Here is a 24,116-nt window from a genome sequence, read left to right as displayed (position 1 = left end):
ATAACAGTCATAGTGGAATAAATACTGATACTCGAAACTGGAGAGTTTTCAAGAGCGATAAAAACTTCTTTGAGGGAGAAACGTTTTGCGTTAAATTACAGTTAAACGAGTTGGTTAAGGATACACATCGTTGAATTTGGACAGCTATCCTGGCATAAAAAGAAGTTTGGAAGCTCCTGTCAAGAGTTGCCTTCCCAGGTTCTCTAATGAACTCTTTTCATCGGAAAAAAAATTGTTGAAGTTTCGTGGTGATAGAGAGTGTTATATGGGAATGAAGAACGTTGGTGAACAATCGAACGTAATCATACAAAAAGCGTTTTCTACAAAATAATTAATTGAGTTCCACTTCTATTCAAATAGTTCATAATATTAGGCATTTTTTGTGTCTTTTCTGAACCTGACATTAACATGTCATAATGCAGTACTATCTCAGAGTAATAAACATAGATAGAGGAAGCATACGTCATATCCAGTAAGCAAATTTTGTCCCCAACATGAACTATCAAATTTGACATGAAGCGCCCGGAAATGAAAACATATCAGTGATACGATATTTCACTCAATTCACGGATTTCTCCACAAAGAACGCACTTCTTATGTCCCATAGTGAATCAACGTTTCATATTAACTCAAAATATATTGAAATAAACACCTAATAATATCAGAAATTCAGAAAACAAACTTCAAGCGCGCCAAACGACGTGAAACAACCGATAACACTAGGAGAGCAAAAGTTGCCAAACCTTGGATTTCAGCAGGTAGATACAGAAAATAATAAATATTCTGCTAATTATTAATTCGGAAATAAGAAAAAATATCGGAATCCATATATTCAAATTTGCATATTCAATCGGGAATCACTCAAATGAATATATTTCATTCAATATAATAAACATTCCTAACAATATAGTAAAATTGTGGATTTGAAAATATATCACAATCCGAAAACGTAATCTAACCATGTTGGGAACATGTAAAAATTGCGTATACTCTATGTTTATTACGCTATGTCTGAAACAAACTACAAAAAGCATAGCATTATCGTTCTAGCAACGTTATAATTTAAAATAAACTAATCTCAGGTAAGCAGTTCTGTTCAACTGAACAAACTGGCAATTCAAGTTTGCACCTTTATGAAAGCTCTCAAAAGACCATATACACTACGGCAAAATTAGTCAAAGAGTCACTCTAGAGTGCGTTCTGAATAAAACCTTAGGTACTTTTCTTTTATTTTTTTCCGTTCACTCCTGCTTAAAACAGTAAAAGGAAGTGAATGAGGATGGCATCTGAGTAATTATGTTCCCGAAGAAACAAGCTCAAATAAGATTTTATGCATTCTCTTAATTTTATCGGTGTTTATATTATGGAAAATATCAAAATATAAATAAAACATTTTGTTGAAAGATCAAACGACTGATCATCCTGAAAAAACCTTCTACACTGAAACATAAGCGCGATGGAAATAAAACCAACTTGGTTCTGATTTCATCGAGGCATCAAATTCCCATGATAAGTAGCCTGAAATTTAGGTCGGTTCCTGATATATCCATTTCCCCCATGTTTCTAAAAATACCCCTTGGGCGTAGACTTGAATATAAACAAGATAACGGAACGAAGAAATTCGCCAGACAGACACAATAAAGGAAAAAAATATCCCATTCCAAAAACTCGGACAGTCCCTCTGCACAAGGCTCGTTTTAGTGTCAATCTTTTCGGAGAGCTTTGTCGCCTAGCTACAAGGAAAAGCGTATCGTGAAGTATGACATATAGCTGGATCGGAACTGAAAAATTGCTCTGGAAATTTAGGCCGACAGAAAGGTTAAATGCGTTTCCGTTTTTTTGTTAAAAGGTATGGAGATCCGGGATTAAGACAAGTGTGATTTATGCGAACATTTAAGAGAGGCGGGAAAAATGAAAAAAAAACATTAGCGAATTTTCAACCGGTCAATTGAATTAGAGTGTTTTAAGCTTATCGTGTTTGGAATAAAACGTAAATTGGATTTGCGACACCCTGCGAATTTAATACAATGGTATAATTTACTCATTTTTAAATATCACAAAATACGTTGCGAGATTTGAATACCGAAATATTATAATACTGGGTAATAAATGATTTTACATCGTAGTGGCCGTCGAAAAATGTTCAAAATGGCCTTTTTCGGCTCACCCTTATTATAATCATTATTTTTATTTGAATCAGCTTTAGCCTTGGCTGTAACCTGGTGAGTATCCAGGACTGAATTTCCAATATGAGTGGTTTGTGGGTTGAGGTCCTTATACTATGACTAGCAAGTAGTTCACGGCCAAGGACAAATAAGGGAAATAAAATAAAGTGATATAAAACTATTCAATTTATTTTAACCCACTAAGATTGTACGAAGAAGATGATAATTTTTTCTTATCGTTTTTGAAGAACGCTGCTCACTTGATTCGTTGTGGCGCGGTTGCAGGTACTTTTCGTCGGTCTCGGGAAGATATGTAGGAATCTTCGCTCTTCTAGTTGTCGGAGGTATGTCGGTGCAAGTGTTGCACATATGTTGTAGATTCTCGGAGACTGGATTGAACTCAATTCAATTTTTAGCCCTGAAATGTCGATTTTATGGGCATTCAGGCCGTTTTCGATTCGACCGTTAGCCATTCTACAGATCCCTTAGGGGTGGGGTTTTGATAATTCCAAGTTTTTACACCGAATTCTTCCTCTTATAGAATTTTCGTTTGAAATTGAACTTTCGAGGGAATTGATAGATAACTTACAGGTTCTTATGCTAGTCAACTCCGGACATTTGCACATCATGTGTTCAGATTGTTCACCTCCGTTCCATATAGCTTACAAATCTTGTCTGCTCACTTACTCATGCGGTACCAAACATATTTGCACCGACCATTAACCGAAGCTCAGCTATGGCAGCTACATGAGCTTGCGGTATAGGTGGGGAAAGCACCTCAAATTTCTTTGCCTGAGAAAGACCAAAAGAGTTCCTTCAGAGAGTTATTCTATTGTCCAAGACACATTATTGGACCGCTGCCTTATATTCATTGGTCTTTTCCAAGCACACAGAAAGTCTCAGGGCCTTTGAGGCTCTTTTCACAAGTTCATCGGCTTATTGACTTCCTTTGATACCACAATACCCCGCTACCCATAATAGAGTTACTTCAGTGCCTCTGAGCAGTTGCTTTATGGTATTACGACACTCCTAAGTCAGCAGAGAAACCTGGCTTTGTGATTCCAGGAGCCTCAGCGTGGCCTGGCTATCTATAATGATATAAATAAGCGCCCCTTCGAGGTTTCTTTTGTGACACTCTTGAGCAAACACAGCTAGTGTGTTGTAAAATAGAGGGCTCACTTTTCAGGGATTTAGAGATCCTCATTTTGGGTCCATAAACCCCAAAACCTGAAGCTTCACAGCAAAATTTTCCCATTTTATCGATGAACTTCATTTATGCACAAAATTTCAGTTAAATCTTACTCTATAATTGTGATATTTCGGAATTCTACAAAAAAAAATATTTGTGTTATATGTGCAAGTACCCTCAAAATAATTTTCATATTATTTTGATATATGGCATGAAGTACCGTGAACCCTATTAAAGTACCTATGCTAAGTGAACGTTTCTGACTGCTTATAGTACAACTGATTAATCATGCCTAAACTCTACGCCACTGGCGCAATTGGAATTTTTTCAGAAATATTTCATTTTCCAATACTTTCTATGTAAATATCGTCATTCGTTCCTGTCGTATGCCTCTGAGGAAAGCCAAAATGTTTGTTTAAAATGATTTAGTTGAGTTTAAGTACCTACACTTCCTGCAGACTATGAATATAATACGACAAATAGCTTCAGTGTATACCAACAGGGCACAATTCATTTATAAATTTTGAAATAACACCCCCTGTATCTCTGCATACAGAAGACACATTTTATATAAATGATTTGTTTCAAATCTTCATATCTTGAATTCCAGATTCGATAGTTAAAATATGGATTTAATTATTTATGATACAACCTACATATATCTTTAAAAAATGCTGAAGGCTTCAACTGCCAAATTGTTCGATAGATTTGGAAAAGTCCGGGCTCTTCAACCATGGTGTAGTCGATTTTTTACTTGACGTTTCGCTGGAATTCTCAGAAATCTACCTTACAATTTACGACCTTGAAATCTCTGTAGATGCTTACAGCAGTTATGAGCGAAACGTCAAAACCTCAATTATCCAATTCTGATCTATTACTCAGACTTTTATTTGAGGTTTGAAATTTGAGGTCATAAAAGAAACGATGTTATTCCTATTAGAAATAGAGTACCTTATCACTTCATGAAAAAAATTATCTGGGGTAGTAGATGTTTCATTCTGTAAAAAATTGAACGACAGTTATGCAATACTTAAGAACTCACCTGCATTTTTTATGAAAAGCATTCCTCTTCCAAAAAGCTGTCAGCCGAACTTAGTCACCAATTCCTGCTTATTCTATTCGATGAACTATGAATATTTCACGTGATCTCATCAGCATATTAATCATCCTTGCTTTGATTATCATTTATGAAGATTATAAGGGTTAATCTCAGATACCAAGCAGATTCACATAGTCCTTGTTGGGACCATACTCGATTCCTGAAAGGAAAATGTATATAAATAACTTATCCTTCTATATCGGCATTGTTGTGGGATACAATTAAGCAAACAACCCTTGGTATAGGATAATCAGTTTTTCTCATGAAAAATATACGTGCTTTAAATTCTTGAAATTCTGGTAACTAGCAAATTAGAACATGTGTAGCAATTATGAAAAAGGTATTATTCAAGGTGAATTCAAAAAAATGATTTGTTCAATAACAGTACAACCTCTAGTTTAACATTATCTATTCATTATTCTCTATAACAAACGTTGAGAATTATTTTCAGTTTCATTATTTGATAAAGAGCTTTCCCAAAATTTTCTTTCAGACTCCTTATATGTGAATTTAAGCCTTATAATTAGATTTCATATTCTCTTCGGAACTTAATTCTCAACCTTCTAGACCTCTCAACATGTTCAAAGAATTCCTATTACAGCATTGTTTTGTCGGTAATGAGTGCTTTGTTAGTAGTTCATTATTTTCTATACCACCCGTTGTCTTTTAACCCTCCTGCTTCTGGCTTTTGGAATTCTATAATGGAATAAAACGGCTGTTTTTCTTGCTCTCAAAATTTAAACGACTCTGTTGGAGATAACAGATGTTGAGCTGGCAGTAGGCGTATCTTTCTTTCACCTTTTGCTCTAATGAAGAAATATGCTTTTAGGATGTTTTCTGAAACTTAGTCAACCACCAATTTTTCAGAGTAACACGACTATGGCTGTGTATTAGGAAGTAGGAGCTCAGTAGTATCATATTATCATTTCGTTATCCATTATTAAAGCATTTCAGAGGAAGTAGTGGGTTTAAGTGCTGTTTTATTACATGATGAACATTTTTAATAGCTTGAATCTAATCACCTTAAAATGTACTGTATTTTTAGCAGGAAAATGCCTAGCTAGGTAAACGCTGAACTCCAGTTAGTTACTATGTTAGTGTGTTCCGTAAGAAAACCTAATTTATTCCATACTTTCTCGAAGTTATAAGAGGAAAAATTGATACAGGTACCTCGGATGTAAATTCTCAATAAATAATGACTTACGATACAATTTTCTTGGAAGTAGTTTATTCCAGAATCATAGAACACGATTCTGGAGTAAATTCTTATAAATATATATAAAATTCTTATAATGCGAAAACCTGCTCTGTATATTTATATGCTATGTCAAATTCGGAACAACATGGTAAGTAAGACGTGGAAACTCCCTATTATATCTGAGCTCACGATCGAGTGGATTTCATTTCAATAAACTGACCTTCAACCTGTCAATTAAATCAATCTTTCAAAAAAAAACAAGAAGTCTAATCTACAACTGTTGTATTTATAGCTACGTTATGTCTATTGGCCCAGTACCTACTTATATTCTTCTGGATTAATTTTATAGATCCTTACAAACAAGAACTCGTTAATCATCAGTTTCATCGAATATTAAGCATTATTCACGACTTACTCAACTCAAGCAAATTTGACAGATATTAGATGAATCCGAGGCCAGAGAGCTCCGAGTACCAACATATACTAACAGACAAAGAAACTGCAACACCCAGAAGAAGCTGTTTAAATTTTATTTTTTCTTAGGTAAACAAAGATAGTATAGCAAGGAGTAAATGATTGAAATTTGGAGAAAAAAAAACGGAGGGTTTACAATTTTTTTTATAAATTTGTTAATAATGTGTTTGTCCACCGCGATTATCTATACACTCCCCAACACGTCTCGGCATTGATGCAATAAGGTGGTCTATTTCTTCTTGAGGGATACAATCCCAAGCTACCTTACTTTATGTCTCAGAGCCAATAAAGTCCGTGGGGGCTGGGGTAAATTTCCAAGTCACCTTTGGTGTCCCAAACTTGTTCTATGGGCGGAAGATCTGAGGATCTGGGCGGCCATGGCAAAAGATTCACATGATTCGCTACGAAAAAGTATAAACTAACTCTGGCAACATAAGGTTGGTCATTATCCTGCTGAAATATTGGATTTTCAAGCCGGTTAAGGTAAGGGAGAACATATGGCTCCACTACTTCTTGAAGGTAACGCAGCGCTGTCATGTTACCTCGAATAAAGACTAAAGTAACCTACCTGCCTGTGCAATATCACCCGGCCCATACCATAACGCCTACTGTCCGGTGTACATCACGCTTAACATCAAACTGAGGTTCACGTCTTTCTCTCTGACGTCGTCTAACCCTTCTTCGGTCATCATGTGCACCAAAGAAGAATCAAGATTCATGAAAAAAAAGATGACCTGATGCCATGCCACGTTCCAATGTTGACGTTCTCTGCACCACTGTGTCGCTGCCGGCAATGCTCAACCATCAGTAGTAACACAAGATGTGGTCGATAATGCTGCAGTCCAAAGGACCTTATCCGGCGGTAAACCTTTCGAGCAGTTATAGGATGGTATTGTCCTCCTAACCACTTATCAGCCAAAGATCGAGTTGTCGCAAATCTGTCTCTAATGGTCATAAGTCTTAGACGTCTATCTTAAACTTCATTTGTGCCCCTTCGACGTCCGGTGCTTACTCTTCTTCGATTTTGGGCATTATCAAACCACGCTTGACAACAGTAGTAAGATTTCTGTTCGTACGGTTAGCGATTTCTCAATATGACCACCCCGTCTTCCGTAGACCAATAATTCGACCTCTTTCAAATTCACTTAGCTGGCGATAAATTCCGCGTACACGTTCTCTAGGCATTTCAACAACAACTAAACATCGACTGTGGAATCCTTCGAACAGCTGGTTTGTTGTAAAATTCAACAAAACTTGCAAAGAAGTAACAACAATTGTTTACATGAAAAATCCTTCACGATTCAAATCGTGGCAAATTCAATCATTTGCTCCGTGCTGTATACTATCTATGTTTTACCAACAAAAAAAAATAAAATTTAAACAGCTCCTTCAGGGTGTTGCAGTTTCTTTGTCAGTTAGTGAATAATAATGGAATATGACGATATTCTGTCACGATTTTATTGATGTAGCAGAATGAACGAATTAGCTACAGAAAAAGACAAACATAATTCAAAGATCAATACGTTTCATCTACCATCTTTTCTCCAATAGCAATAAAACAACGAGATGCTCGGGATAAACTAACAAATTTATTATCCAAGTGAGAATCATTTCATCCAACAGGGACCTCATGTTTTCCTTGAAATTTTCCAACCTTCTTTGGAACGACAAACACATGCCAGTTTGGGTAGTATTTCACGAAAAAGAAGCGAGGAATATTTTCGTTGGGGATATTGGATTCAATTCGAAGGTAAGCAGATCGCTTGCTCATGCTTTCAGAAGACTGCATCCTCAGTGAAAAACAGTAATTGAACAGTGTTCGATTCAAATTGAAATCCATATGTGTATGGTATAGCGTAGAAAGTGATGTGATATGGGAAATATTCCCGAAGGGAAATGTTTTTCATGAACGATCGGAATTTTTTATGTATTTGTTATTTTGTTTGAAATATATCCCTGAAAAAAAATGTTTATGATGAAACAGCCTCTTGAAATTCGGCATGAACATTTGAGTAGTCATTTTACGTACATACAGGCTGTTAGTGAATAAGTGCGACCAAGAGCAGAGGATGTTTCCCGATGAAAAAGAAAATTATAGTTTACGATATAATTTTTGTTATTGAAATCAGTTGAGATATTCAAATGAAATTTGGTGGCTCACAATCGATTAAAAGCAACAACGTGTTAATGATTCTGAGCAGTGTTTCAAGATGTTTAAGTGCAATAAACCTAAATTTTTGCGTTTATATGTAACAATGGATGAAACATTGATCAATCAAAGCGAGGAAAAACACAACAGTCAGCTAGCAAGGTTATGGAATCAGTATAAATCAGTATGAATCAATGATAAAATGGCAAAATTGCATGAATTGGGCTTCGAATTACTTCTGCATCCACCGTATTTGCCAGATCTGGCCCCCAGCGACCTTTTCCTGTTCTCATACCTCAAAAGAATGCTCGCTGGAAAGAAATTATTGCCAATAAAGAAGAAATCGCCGAAACTGAGGCCTATTTTGAAGCAAAAGACAAATCGTACTATAAAAATGGTATCGAAAAGTTATTATAGAAGATCACTATAATCGCTGTATCGCCCTCGAAGGCAACTATGTTGAATAATAAAATCGAATTTTCCCAAAAAAAGGGTTTTACTATGGTAGTCCGGGGACTTTTCAATTAGCCTGTTAGCTAGAAACCGATATTTAAAACCTACATGTAAAATTCCACATCTGAACCTATCCTGAAAATTTGAGTTTTTTAAGTTCTGTTAGAGAGTTATCATGCTCACGGACGGACTGACGGAGTTTAATTGGAGTGTTTCGAACCTCGTCGTTCCGGCCCAAAATTGATAAAATATAGACAAGATTCTATTCAGGGAACGAGCGCTCAAAAAGGTACCTTCAAGACTATGTAGAGAACTAAGTGAATCACTCAGACATTTAGTGTATGATGAAAGAAACCTAAAAATACTTTCTTTCTCTTCAACCTCGTTGTACATAAATACATAAATTTCCAGATTCTTACCCGCTCAATATCATAAAAGATGGGACCCTAAACAGAACCTTGATATGCCCCTTTCACTTCTATTCAACCCTGAAATCATGTTTATGTATCATTTTCTGTTACAGTCAAAACAAGACGTTTGATATTCCAAATCCTAATTTATTTAACTATTTGACTGAAACCTCACGGAAAAGCTTGGGTAAATAGGACATTCTCAATTTTTTTTGCGTTCTAGAACACACTCGCCGAAATTGGGTCGATATGAATGCTACATCGGAGGCCCCAAAGCATTTAATCCAATCAGACAAATGGAATGAAATTTCATACTATTCTGACCGACTGTGGAATGGATTTATAACTGAAATTATGACTGTGTCAATAGCTATTTACAGAAATTACACATGATTTTAAACCCTGTTGATTTTACAATTAGTTTTTTGTTGACTCAGTCCAGTGGCAGGAAAAACTAATATTGATTCGTTTACGTCGGTTGTTACAACGAATTAGAATGGTGGGAAATGAAAATGATGATGAAATTTAGATGGAAATTTGTTGTTATTTGTTTTTTGCGCGCTTTTTCCAAAGATTCAGCTTTTCTAATTTTTAATCGAAATTGGATTTGACTATTTTATTAAGAATTTGAGGTCAAAATCGATTCTGTCCGATATATAAAGACAATTGACATTTCCAAGCCAGATTCGAGGTCCTAGTATTTCGGTTGTGAATTTTCAACTAAGAGTTAAGTCTGGATCGAGATATTGAAGGTCAAATAAGGCTACATTTGTTTTTGTTTGAAAAATGGATGAATCGAGTTTCGTAGTGTTTTTTGATGAGAAAAAAAACTGTGCAAGCAAATCAAGGTCTTGATAAGTATTATACAGACTTCACTCCATTGACAAAATCAATTAAAAAGGTACTTCAGGAAAAGAAATTTGACTCTATCAAAAAGTGACTCAAGTGATTGTCGAGATTGAGGCCTATTTTGAAAGTAAAGACGAATTTTTCTAGAGCAAAGATATTGAAAAGTTAGGAATGAATGCAACACTCTTGATGGTGACGGATAAAGTCGAAATTTTGAGAAAAGGTTAGGCCCAGGAATTGAGGTGATGTTTCCACAAAACAATGCGCCGTGTCACAAATCAATGAAAACAATGACAACATTGCATGAATTGTGCTTCGAACTGTTTATTGTTTATTGAAACAGAAAATTGCTTCTGCATGCACCGTATTCGCCAGATCTGGCCCCCAGCGACTTTTTCATGTTCTCAGACATCAAAAGAATGCTCGCTGGAAAGGAATTTAGCGCCAATGAAGAAGTAATCGCCGAAACTGAGGCCTATTTTGAAGCGAAAGAGAAATCGTACCACAAAAATGGTATCGAAATAATATCGCTATAATCGTTGTATCGCCCTCGAAGGCAACTATGTTGAATAATGAAAAAATCGAATTTTGCCAAAAATGTATGTTTCACCATGGTAGATCGGGGACTGTTATAATCGATATTTCGTACACGTGTACACGTATCGGGTGTCCCAAATTCGTTGTCTAGTGAGAGGATATCAGAATCACTTTGAGCTAGAAAAAAATAAAAGGCACATTTTCGGGCTCCTTTTTTGAGATATTTAATTTGATGGAATCCGCAACCTCATAAATTCAATTATTTTCAAGCTTAAACAGAAAATTGGAAAATGGCGTGAAATGAAAAGTTCTCATAACTTCTTCATTACAGGTGCTATAGATATGAAGCAAAAACATTCTGCAGGCACTTTTTTCAGTACAATTCATTCGTGTCATCATTTGTTATAATTTAAACTTGTGTTTTTTAGATATAAGACACAAACATTTCTTTAACAAATGATTTTTTCCCTTTTCAAAAGTATATAACATAATAACAAATTTTTTATATTGTTTCAGTTTCAAAAGGAAAATTAACCAAATACCTATCTATGACTTCATCTATGATCTGTGAACTTCAGATAATTAAAATATTCGGTGGCCACCAAGGTCTCCGAATTTAACAGACTGTACCGTTAAAAAATACGGAATACAAGACAAATTCAACTGAGAATCATTTCAAATAGAAATCAACCGAAAAAAACAATTGAAAACGAGCGTACAAAAATAAAAAGGAAAACTGTCACTTAACTTATATTCTTTCTTAAGCATAATAACTTGAAACCCCAACGGACCTAATGTCCCACCGTCAAAATGAGAGCATAATAAAGCGACAGCAGTGAATTTCCCTAAACAGAAACGCATACAAACCATAATTGCAACTTAATCCCCAAACCGAGGGAAAGATAATTCAAAATCTCCGAATAAACTTCAGAATTAATTATGTTCACGAAAACTTCTAGCAACGAGGATATAAGGTGAATTTATATAGTGATCCAACATCACATGAGCATTGAAGAAGCTGGATGATTTGCTTGTTTCAACACCTCTCTCAACAATTTTTTTCGAAAAAAAATTCAAAATGCATTATAAAATTTGTCTTGTGAACATAGTACATTTGGAAATTTCAAAAAATCGAACTTAAATTTGACGCACATTTGCGGGTCTACTGTACTCAGAAGACAAGTGGTTTCCAAGTTTTTTTTAATATTCCGTACAGTACACGTCCAGTTATAGAATTTTCGAACAAAACATTTCCTGGACAGCTCATTTTCACAAGAGATATTAGGCCAATTGAAAATTCCCCGGTCTGATGCACAGATGGCGGTGCTGGTATCAAATCCATATGATTTTTAGTTAGTACCAACCTTCAAACGATACCTGTCAAAATTTGACAGCAGTCCGACCATTAGTTTGTGAGATATTGGTTTGTTAGTGTAGCTACTTTTGTTATTTGAAAAAGATGAAAAAAAAAGAATTTCGTGTGCTGATAAAATATTGCTTTTCGAAGGGAAAAAATACAGTTGATCATAATCTTGGCTTGATGAAAAGTTTCCGGGGTCTGCACCAGGAAAATCAACCATCATTGATTTGTATGCTAAGTTTAAATGTGGTGAAATGAGCACCGAAGACGGCGAACGCAGTCGACGCTCCATAGAGGCTGTCACCGACGAATAAATCAAAAAAGTTAACAAAATAATATTGAATCAAGTGAAGGTGATCGAGAGATCAACTTCACTTTACGGTCATTCAATTATTTCACACGTTCAGATGATATCTTCACAATAATAATAATAACACTAATAATAATAATGTAGTTTATTTTATCATATCATTTTATCACAATGTCTGCTATCTCTAGCAGACATTGTGAAAATATCATCTGAACGTGTACATGAGAAAACTGTGTGCAAAATGGGTGCCGTGCGGCTCACAATCGATCAAAATCAACAACGTGTTAATGATTCTGAGCAGTGTTTGAAGCTGTTTGAGTGCAATAAACCTGCATTTTTGCGTCGATATATGGCAATGGAAAAACATGGCTTCATCACTTAACTCTGGAGTCCAATCGACCGTCAGCTGAGTGGACTGCTCACAATGAACCGAATCCAAAGCGAGGAAAAATACAACAGTCAGCTGGCAAGGTTATGGCATCAGTATTCTGGGATGCGCAAGGTATAATATTCATTGATTACCTCCAAAAGGGCCAGACCATGAACAGCGATTATTATATAGCATTATTGGATCGTTTAAAGAATGAAATCGTTAAAAAACAGCCCCATTTGAAGAAAAAAAAGTTTCATCAAGACAATGCGCCGTGTCACAAATCAATGCTTCTGCATCCACCGTATTCAGCAGATCTGCCCCCCAGCGACTTTTTCCTGTTCTCAGACCTCAAAAGAATGCTCGCTGGAAAGAAATTAAGCGCCAAGTAATCGCCGAAACTGAGGCTTATTTTGAAGCGATAGACAAATTGAAAATCCGTGATCGGATTTTCACCCCAAATCGTTTTCACGAAATAAATTATGATAATTTACAATAAGAATTAAACAGAACAAGAAACAACTGTTTGTAAGTTCCTTCCTTAATATTTCCTGTTGTGCTCTTCGATGTTGAAAATGATGCTTCAGAAGTAATACTATTAGGGATGAAGGGGTTGAAAGCATAAGAACATTACTTCTGATCCAATTCAAAAGATGAATGAGTTCTCCGAACAAGAAATCACTCGCAGTCTAAACTTGGTCTATTAAATGATGATATAAAACCGGCGCGAGAAAACTGTAAATATACTAATTGCCACTTTAGCGAGAGGAACGAATGAATTAATTTTATCAGGTGAACATAATATCTTTTAAGTAGCCAAGATTGTTGCCCATAGATGGTAACAGGTCATTTAATTATAGCGAACGAACACAAATCGTACTACAAAAATGGTATCGAAATGTTGGAAGATGGCTATAATCGCTGTATCGTCCTCGAAGGCAACTATGTTGAATAATAAAATCGAATTTTGCCAAACAAATGTGTTTTACTATGGTAGACCGGGGACTTTTCAATTGGCCTGTTATACTAACCCTGATCGCCAAGGTCATAGCATTTAACTCCATTCGCCTTTTTTGGAGGGGTTAATTGCTCGAAAAATTTGCAAGCTATGCACATAAGACCATAAGAGGCCTGAAAATTCATAAGATCTGAAAATGAAAACGACTCTGGTTATAGTCCGAGTCTCAGTGAGTGCTCTTTAGGGATCAAAAATACATGAATATCAAAATTTTTGAAAAAAATTGAATCATCATCTAATAATAAGCAATATCAAACACTTGATATTTCAACTTTACAATAAGAATATCATTTTAACTAAAACAAGGATTTACTTTTATCCGTCACTTGAGCTGCACAACATCAATCCTTCTCATTGGAAGAACATAAAGAGATAAAACTTGACGTAATGCGAGACATCTCCTGGGAGAACTTGAACCGCTTGTCTCTGTCAAATAGAACAACTTAGTCGAATTCCAAAACAGACATTATAGTGGTGGAAACCTGTTACGTCTTTGTAAGGGAAGATTTTTCACTCCCGATACTTTGTTAGATGGTGACACTTTAAGTCAAAATACAAAAACATTACAACTTCTACACCCTGGATTATAATATTCTGTTTATCACTAATCATTGAAAAAGCGATTAACGGAATGAAAAAAAATCGGACCACAGTGGACTCGAACCCAGGTCTTCAACATCAAAAAAACGCTATAACCACTGATTCACGAATGTTCAAAATAGGATGATCATTTTATATTAATAAGACAATTCTCAAGCTGAGGAGCTGAATGAAGTATAGCAATAGGATTTTGTTAAAAAAAAATCATGCGAATAGCTTCAGTAATTTCTGAGAACAGCTCTGGACAGTAGATGAACGTTTTTTTTTATTCGATATTTTTTTTTCACATTTCAAAACGTGTTTTAACTTCAATTTCCCCTAAAAGTTTTAAATGTTCATTATGGACATTACATACAAAATCAGTTGAAGATTTTCAACTAAGTTTTTAAGGATACAGCAATCGAATCAATTTTTATTTATTTTTTTTAATTGAGACCGATGAATAGATGGATAATGGTAGAAGTACCGCCAAATATTATTACCTACCTACTTCATGCTGTCTAGCGAAAATTCGATCAATTTGTTGATGATAATGCAAAATTTTCATCATGAAAAATATTTTTAACTATAAATTTCCAATATTCACATTATGGGGAAGTCTGCAGATAAACGGAAGTTCATATTCAGAAACAGAAGACTCGAGCCTTCAGGGCATGTCCTTTCAGTTTGTGTGATGAATGAATTTCTTTTCATAACAGTCTTCTGTTGAAGAGTCGACTTGAAAGGAAATTATTCCATAAATTCTCTTCCTACTTCCGGATACCTTTGCGAGATGAAACTTAGACTTATCGAAAAAAATATCTTCCAGAATTTCATTACTTAATTGACTATTCCCAAAGAGCAAAATGTTATACAATATCTTCAACTTTCCTGTAACACGTTGAACGATGTGAATGAAAATTGGTCTTGTTTTGTAATATTCATATATAAAACGCCAGTGGATTAGTATATTAATGCTTGTGGGTAGCTCCTTCCACTATTCCCTAAACATTATTGATCTTTCCTGGGCCTTTTTACTAGTTGACGAGTTCTTTATCATCAAAACAAAACGCTAACTGATCATTCCACGAAAACTTCAGGATTCGAATTTCTTTCAGAAGTCATATTGAAAACATACGTGTTTTATATTCTCATATTCTTTGAATACATTTTCAGCAAAAAGGTTTTTACTCACTATTTTTTTTTTCTACGACTTATCATGGCTTCTTTTGGTAAATATTGCTATTAATTATATGTACAATGCAAACACTTAGCTTTGAATATTAAAGTCTGTGTACAAATTCCAATTTGTAGTTCAGAAAATCAAAAATCAATTTCGGAAAAAAGAATATTTATTTCAGAATAGAAAAGTATAATTCATAAAAGAAAAATTGGATTTCAGAATAGATAATTCAATTTCAGAAAAACTAAATTGAAATGCAGATTAAGAAGTTGGAATTCAGAAAAACAAATTTGTAAATCAGAAAATTGTTTTTCAGAGGTTATCAATTCAATTTCAGATAATATAATATGTAATTCAGAACAGTATGCAACACAAATATTACATATAAATGGCTATTATTTTTTATTAATTTTCATGTACAGGGTGGGCAAATTTCGATGTTTTAGCACTACAACATTTGAACCAGAGGAGATAGACAAAATCTGATACCCACTTCTCGATCTCTTTTTCTGAGAAACTAACAAGGGTAGTATTCATTTTTGGCCACCTTCTTTTGTTTTCGAGTTATAAGCGAAAATTGGAAAAATGGCGATATCGAAAAACATTTATATCTCCGCTAATACTGAGGATAGAGCTCTGAAATTAAAACATTATACAGGCACTTTTTTACGTAGAATCCAGTGGCGTGCTCGTATTTTCAAAAGAGTTTTTAATTACGAAGCTATGACCCAAAGTTATGTTTTTTCAAATAGGAACACTAGATTTTTGTGCCATTTTCTGAAAGCTTAATTTTTCCTGATTTCAAAAATATATAACATCATATGATTCGGATCAATATAAATAATAGAAAATGGCCAAAAACCTCTTTTCACCTAAGAGTCTCAATATTTCTATGGTTTCAACTGTTGATGAACACAGAAAACTTGAGCTTTCTATAACAAGAGCAGAGTGTCCTTCCGTCAATCTGATTATTTCTATGCTTTTCACTTATTTCTACAAAATTCGAATCTAGATATGTTTTATAAATTTTTTATCTAAAAATTGATTTGGAAATAACGGAGAAACCACAAGATCGAATTTTTCAATTGAAAGAGTTGTATTGAGATGCATGTATCAGGAGATTATTTACATAGGTCTCCAGAATCAATACGCACAAGAGCCAATCCATTTTAAACAGCATATGAAACAATGCATATATGATTGAACTCAACATTTTAATTACGAAGGGACAAACAAGAAATAATATTTAACCTAATAATGATAACGATTGCACAATGCACAGTCGACACCTCTTCTCGATATTTCAATAGATGAATATTTGAAACTGTGTTCAAGCTACCTAGGAAATATTTTCCAAGTTCGTTTATCTTTTCGAAACTATTTGTATAAAATAAATATAGATTCGAATTTTGTAGAAATAAGTGAAAAGCATAGAAATAATCAGATTGACGGAAGGACACTGCTCTTGTTATAGAAAGGCTCATCAACAGTTGAAACCATAGAAATATTGAGACTCTTAGGTGAAAAGAGGTTTTTGGCCATTTTCTATTATTTATATTGATCCGAATCATATGATGTTATATATTTTTGAAATTAGAAAAAATTAAGCTTTCAGAAAATGGTACAAAAATCTAGTGTTCCCATTTGAAAAAACATAACTTTGGGTCATAGCTTCGTAATTAAAAACCCTTTTGAAAATACGAGCACGCCACTGGATTCTACGTAAAAAAGTGCCTGTATAATGTTTTAATTTCAGAGCTCTATCCTCAGTATTAGCGGAGATATAAATGTTTTTCGATATCGCCATTTTTCCAATTTTCGCTTATAACTCGAAAACAAAAGAATGTGGCCAAAAATGAATACTACCCTTGTTAGTTTCTCAGAAAAAGAGATCGAGAAGTGGGTATCAGATTTTGTCTAACTCCTCTGGTTCAAAAGTTGTAGTGCTAAAACATCGAAATCTGCCCACCCTGTACATACAACCGATTCTGAATAGAAGTTTCCTATTTCTGAATCCCAATTCCCATCTATATTTGCTGAAATTAAATTTTCTCTTTCTGAATTACATAATACTATTCAGATATACAAATTTTTCCGAATTTCAAATTCCGTGTTCTGAATTACCATTCCCAGCTTTTGAAATTCAATTTGTTTTTCTCAATTACATTTCACGCATTTGGAATTACAATTGGAAAAGGTTAAGTTTCATTGAAAATATAACATGGATCAATAATTCATGTATGGGTCGTAAGGAGACAGAATTTTTTTTAGGGATAGATTTATTGTCATTTCTGTATTATGTGATTGTTGATACTCAATTCAGAAGATGATAGTACATATGATGAAAGAATATATATTATTTTATACCAATGCAAAAACACCGAGAAAAAAAACTTTAATTTTGTCTCAATTCCGTTACTACCAACGAAACTTAATAACTTGAGACATGCAATCAAAACTAGTCGACTAATTTTGGACGCATTTGACGTAGTTCATCGCATTAAATAGCACATACGTTTCACACAAAACTTCGGTGCTTATCTTCAGAGCATTAAGAAATATCAAGTTCACTGTTAAATCCTGATTTATGCAACCGTATTCGAGTGCAACGTGCATATGATTGATATAATAAATCTCGCCCCATTACTTAGGCTTGCTTTTAAAGGAGAATAATTAATCTTTCACGTGACAGTCGTATTTATCACAGCCTCGAATTTTACAACCTCATGATTGAAATGTTCCGTCACAGGAAAAGACGGAACAACTCAATTATTCAAGACTCAAACTTCGCCAGAGGGGTCGCTGAAAGCATCCAAAAGCTCGCCAAACAAGAGAAATAAAAAGCACCAAATGCATCCAAAAGACTGCCAGTCAAAATATACCAGTAAAATTTAGTCAATATAATTCTGAAGGCTTTCGGGTCAAGATTGTATAATAGAATTGGAAAATTCCGGGGCTTTTCAGCTATGCGTTGGCAGATTATTCACCTGACGTTTTGCTTGCTACTGCAGTAAGTAGCTTCTGAGGTTTCTAGGTAGTAGATTGTAACTCGATGCTGAATTTCTCCGATTCGAATGATCTTGAAACTTCTTTCTCTATTGCAATTAGTCTGTGAGCCTTTTATTGCTCCATCTCAATATAGTTCACCTTTAGTGAAGCATGGTATTCTGCTCTAGTAGGTGGCAATATGCCAATAAAAATGTTTGTGTAATAATTACACAATCTCTGTGCCAGACGATGTTTGGCTTAACACACACTTCCTAGGGCCATCTTTGGTCTCTTGTGTTTTTTTGGGGCTTTTTCGTCATAGCCGCAAGTCTTTGTTATTAGAGGGTTTGCTTGATTTTCCACTTTATTGAAGGTCTTCACACTTAGGTCTAAAAGATGATCGTCTAAGAAACTCCGATCTGAATGTCGACTGTGAACTGAATTTATACTCCTACGCCAGTAGGTGAGAGGGCAGAGCTATATGAGAGGTTTGGTATTTAATCGATCTACTACTGGTAGCCAGGTCAACAAGTCACATAAGCTGTGATGAAGGGAAAGACAACAGTGGCGTCAGTGCAACAGCTGCTTTGCAAAAGCAGTAGAATGTATCTTTCCAACAAGCTTCTTCTCTACAAGTCCACCATTCGTTCAGTCATGACTTACGCATGTTACGGTTGCAAAATACAATCCTGAAACGAACCGTAAATTCACCATGTTTCATCAACAACGTACGGATTCAAAAAGAACTACAAATACCATTTCTAGACGACCATTCAATAGAACTAGAGGAGAAGACCTTCATCAATCATAATTAGGAACTGTAAAAACATGAAAAACTATTGCGAAAATCCTTATTCAAACTTCAAATACCCGGCTTCATAAAACCAACAATATTTTGTAAAAGACATATTGAACAGAATCATCATATTCTGGGTATAGAATCAACAATTCAGAAATTGGACATTCTTAAGGAATAATCCTGTATTTTCCAAATATTGATATCAAAACTCCTCAGGGTGATTCGAATGAAAAATTCAATGATAAATATAAAACTACCCTCATACATTTACATATTCAAATGCAGAAGAGATGATGAAACATTCAGAAAATTTGGAAAAATGTTATAAAGTATATTGAGAAAGGAAGAACTTTTATTTTTCGAGAAATCCAGAAGTTCAATTAAAACGAAAATTGGTCAGAAATTTTCTCTTTACACCGTTCAATTTAGAAAACCATTCGAATTTGTAGATATTTTTTTGTTGGAAAAACGGTTTTTCGATAATTACTGTCTATGTATATTTTTCCGTGAACATATTAAAATATACAGGGTGATTCCTAACTACGGTACGAAAACTCAGAGAGTGATTCGTTAGGTTGATCTAAGATAAATAGGTCCTACGAAAATAAGTTCTGAGTTGCTTCATTTACAAGATTGAATTTTAAAAAATCAATAAAGTATTGCAAATATTTTTTTGTACTTTTGTATTTTTCAGATTAAACAACTTTTCAGTCTCCTGTATTTTCTTCATATCAAGCTTCGTTTTCGAGATATGATAATACTGTCACTGTCATCTGGTATTCAAAAAGCAGTTGTTCATTCAATTTTTTTCTATAAAAAGAAAACACGGAAGACTAAAATGTTGTACTTCTAGTTGCTCAATCTTGAGAATTTTTAAAAAACCACTAAAAAGTCAGTGCCGTATTTTTTTTCAATAATTTCAATCCAGGCCAGTTAAGGCGAAATAAGTATCTCATTACTTCAAATAACATTACCAAATTTCAACCAGATCGGTTGAAGAATATTTACGACAATTACCTACTTCAACACCCTGTATTTTGGAAACGAAGCAACTACGAACATATGTTTGTAGGACCTCTTTTGTTTAAAACGACCTAACGAATCTCTCTTTGTTGTTTCACTCCATAATTAGAAATCACCCTGTAGAAAGAAATACATCATATTGTTGGTTCACTTTTCAATTATGCTCAAATTGTCGCAAATTGCATTGACTCGCTCACATGAAACACACTGTTCATTGCAAAGTCTTGAGGATGATTTTAGAAAAAAGTGTTTTTGGTAATTATAACAAAAGAACTTTCAGTTAGCTCAAAAACTTGATTATTAGAAAACAAACGTCTCAAATCTACAATTATATCTCAGTCCCAAAAGAATAACTTCGATTATTCGAAACCCAAACTCCGCAAAAGCTATCGCTTAAAACATCAAAAACCACTCCAAACAAAAAAAGTACCCAACCTTTCACAAAAACCAAAAATCCATCCGGTACACATCCCAAACTCAACAACTATCCACCTCAAAGTTCAGCTCAAGCACCACAAACCGAAATCGAAGAAACCCAATTTTTTTGCGTCTAAACGCGAACTTCAGCACACTTAATCGCGCGAACCTTAAAAACCGGAACTTCTTCGCTTTCCTGCTGAGCGTTTCGACGTCGCGAGCAACAGTTAACTGGCGCTTCGGACGGCTAGGCTTGTACGCGCGACGCTGAACGTCCCGGCGCACGCTACTACCGAAGAACTGTAGAACTGGCGTCGTCCGCCGTCGTCTATATGGTCTGCTCCTGACCCTGTAACACCTCGGGTCAAGGTTTCTAAGCTTATGCCATCAGATGGCCGCATTATTGCATTTTGCGGCCAACGTATACGGATCAGAAAACGCTTTATGCATCAGCTGCTGAATAACGAAGCGTTTTCATGGTTTATCGGATCGCTATCTTTCATCCAGAGCTCCACTCGAGGGCAACGTGATGGGAACATGCATGCTCTGATCGATCTACGGTTTGTGTTGGTTGGTTGTTGTTTGGCAATAAGCACGTGGTGCGGTAAAATGCATGTTGTTTTTGGAAAGATTGTACTGGGTGCAACAAAGTTGTGTGCAAAGATAAGAGAAACACCCTGTAAAAACTTCAATTATAGACAAGAACAAAATCTCATTATCTCGTGACAGAAAGTGAACATGACTTTCGGAAGCTTCTACATGTGCTCAACGCAATAGCTCAAACTTTTGGGATGAAAATATCAACTTCAAAAACTAAGTGCAAAACCACATCCAAAACACAAAATAGGAGAGCGAAAGTTGACACCTGTTGGTCCTAAACCCTTCTGTGGGCTTGGAAAAGACCAATATAAGTTAACGATTGGAGTGGGTCAATAGAAAAACCATCTGGAGGAACAATTCGGATCTTGCTCAGCCAAATAAAGTTGTGGTGCCTTCACCGACCTATACCAGGAAGCTCTTGAAGCTACCACAAGCTGATCTTTGGGTTATGGGGGGACTGCTGACAAGACGCTGTCGGTGCAAATACCTTTTGTACTTCATGGGTAAGTCAGCAGATGAGATCAACAGACTCTGTGGAAAGGATGTAGACACGGCCGAACACATAGTGTGCAAATGTCCGGGGCTGACTGAATTCTGGATACTCACGAAGTAGATAATAGTCAAGGCTCCCAAGGATGTCTTCGGTTTTTCGGTTTCGTTAACAGAATCTACGGCGTCCCTGGGTTTGTATGAAAAGGTAGAGTTAAGAACAAAAGATCAATTTGGTCGCAGTACCCGAAAAGTTAACAGAGATGCAACGACCCCGATTCAGTCAAATAATGATAATAATTGCAGGACCTCATCCAAAACACCTCTCAAATGTAAATTACTTGTACTCAAAAGGGAGCATCATACAACAAGTAATGAAGTCGAAATACACAAAAGGTTTAGGTAACGAGAGCAGTCTCACAGCTCAATGACCATAGTCCGCAACAGATATCTGAGAATTCACTCAAAAATTCGTATTTATTGAACCATTATAAGAACTATTCTAACATATGCAGCAGAAACAAGACCTGAAACATCAAGGACACGCCAGATAATCAAGGCAGCAAAGATGAAAATAGTCCGAAGAACTGCCGGAAATACTCTATGGGATAGGCAGATAGACAAAATCAACGATTGGGTACTGAATAGGAAAGTTCAGTGGAATGATCTTATAACCTAAATGGCAGAACACCCAGACATGAAGATCGCTAGGGATATTTCATTACTGGAAAAACCAAGCTCAGGATGACCTCGAAAATGATATATAGAAAATCTACCAACATGAGACAATTTAATATATGTGGAACAGGCCTTGTGTCTATTTGGACGCTGGAAAAAGAAGAAAAAAATATAATTTTATTTATTGCCTATTAAGATTTTAAGAAGGGTACTATCCAGATGGACGCCAAATGGTGAGGCCTTGTCGAAACGTGGTGAAAGAATTTACAGCCAACACAGGGGACTATTTATGATTTCAGTATTCTACACCATCAACACTTGATTCAGTTAGTTCACACAATTTCAACTTTCTTTTCGTGAAAAAACTATTGTATATTTTTTCTCACGCCTCGGGTCAAGGTTTCTGAGCTTATGCCTTCCGATGGCCGCATTATTGCATTTTGCGGCCAACGTATACGAATCAGAAAACGCTTTATGCATCAGCTGCTGAATAACGAAGCGTTTTCATGGTTTATCGGATCGCTATCTTTCATCTAGAGCTCCACTCGAGGGCAACGTGATGGGAACATGCATGCTCTGATCGATCTACGGTATGTGTTGGTTGGTTGTTGTTTGGCAATACGCACGTGGTGCGGTAAAATACATGTTGTTTTTGGGAAGATTGTGATGGATGCAACAAAGTTGTGTGCAAAGATGATAGAAGCACCCTGTGAAAACTTCAATAATCACAAAAAGTGGAGATGACTTGCAGAAGATTCTACATGTGTTCAACGCAATTGCTCAAACTCTTGGAATGATAATATCAACTTCAAAAACTAAGTGCAAAACGACATCCAAAACACAAAACAGGAGAGCGAAAGTTGACACCTGTTGATCCTGAACCCTTCTGTGGGCTTGGAAAAGACCAATATAAGGCAACGGTTTGAGTGAAACAATAGAAAAACCATCTGGAGGAACACTTCGGATCTTGCTCAGCCAAATAAATTTTGTGGTGCTTTCTCCGACCTATACCAGGAAGATCTTGAAGCTACCACAAGCTGATCTTCGGGTTATGGAGGGAATGCTGACAAGACGCTGTCGGTGCAAATACCTTTTGTACTTCTTGGGTAAGTCAGCATAGGTAGAAACGGCAAAACACATAGTGGCAACTGTCCAGGGCTGACTGGCCTAAAACTCACTCACATGGGAAAATCAGTTCTGGATACTCACGAAGTAATAGTCAAGGCTCCTAAGGATGTGTTCGGTTTCGTTAACAGTATCGACGGCCTCCCTGGGTTTGGATGAAAAGGTAGAGTTAAGAACAAAAGATCAATTTGGTCGCAGTACCCGAAAGGCAAACAGAGAGCCGCAACGATCCCGATTCAATGAAATGATGATTATATTAAGTGCATGGCCATATCCAAAACACCTCTAAGATGTAAATTAGTTGTACGTTGTACTTAAATGGAAGCATCATACAAGAAGTGATGCAGTTCAAATACTCAAGTGGTTAAGACGGAATGGTACCACGTGCGTTTGAGCGCATCTGTCAAAGTTTACCTATTCAGCTCCCTCCAGCCCCTCTGAGAAGCCTTCACTTTTAAGGATGAGTGGAGCAATCTCAAACGTTCTTATGATTTTCCGTCCTTTTCTACCACATCTAAGAATTCAGATACGTTTGACGGCATTCAATTCTTACACGCCAGCCAATGAAATCGCAGTGAACTGTACGAACGGTTGTTCGAACATTTGGCAATGCAGCAACTTCGAGCTCGAAAGACAGGTACAGAGATGGTATTA

At 35.7% G+C, this 24,116-nt stretch overlaps 1 protein-coding gene across 1 annotated transcript in view; it reads right to left on the bottom strand.

Annotated features, from left to right (window-relative positions):
* LOC123677599 overlaps window positions 1-21,124 on the bottom strand; it is a 103,787-nt gene extending 82,663 nt beyond the window's left edge. Inside the window, exons 1-2 of the mRNA XM_045614221.1 lie at window positions 20,589-21,124; window positions 4,397-4,613 (exon numbers count right to left, since the gene is read on the bottom strand). Coding sequence (XP_045470177.1) covers window positions 4,397-4,402 — 6 coding nt within the window. The 5' untranslated portion in view covers window positions 4,403-4,613; window positions 20,589-21,124. The remainder of the gene's footprint in view (window positions 1-4,396; window positions 4,614-20,588) is intronic.
* Between the last annotated feature and the right edge of the window lie 2,992 nt (window positions 21,125-24,116).

The sequence above is a fragment of the Harmonia axyridis genome, chromosome 4, assembly GCF_914767665.1.
Source record: "Harmonia axyridis chromosome 4, icHarAxyr1.1, whole genome shotgun sequence".
In the NCBI taxonomy this organism is placed as follows: Eukaryota; Metazoa; Arthropoda; class Insecta; order Coleoptera; family Coccinellidae; genus Harmonia; species Harmonia axyridis.
The sequence above is the reverse complement of the archived record's forward strand: the minus strand, read 5'-3'. Positions and strand labels throughout refer to the sequence as shown.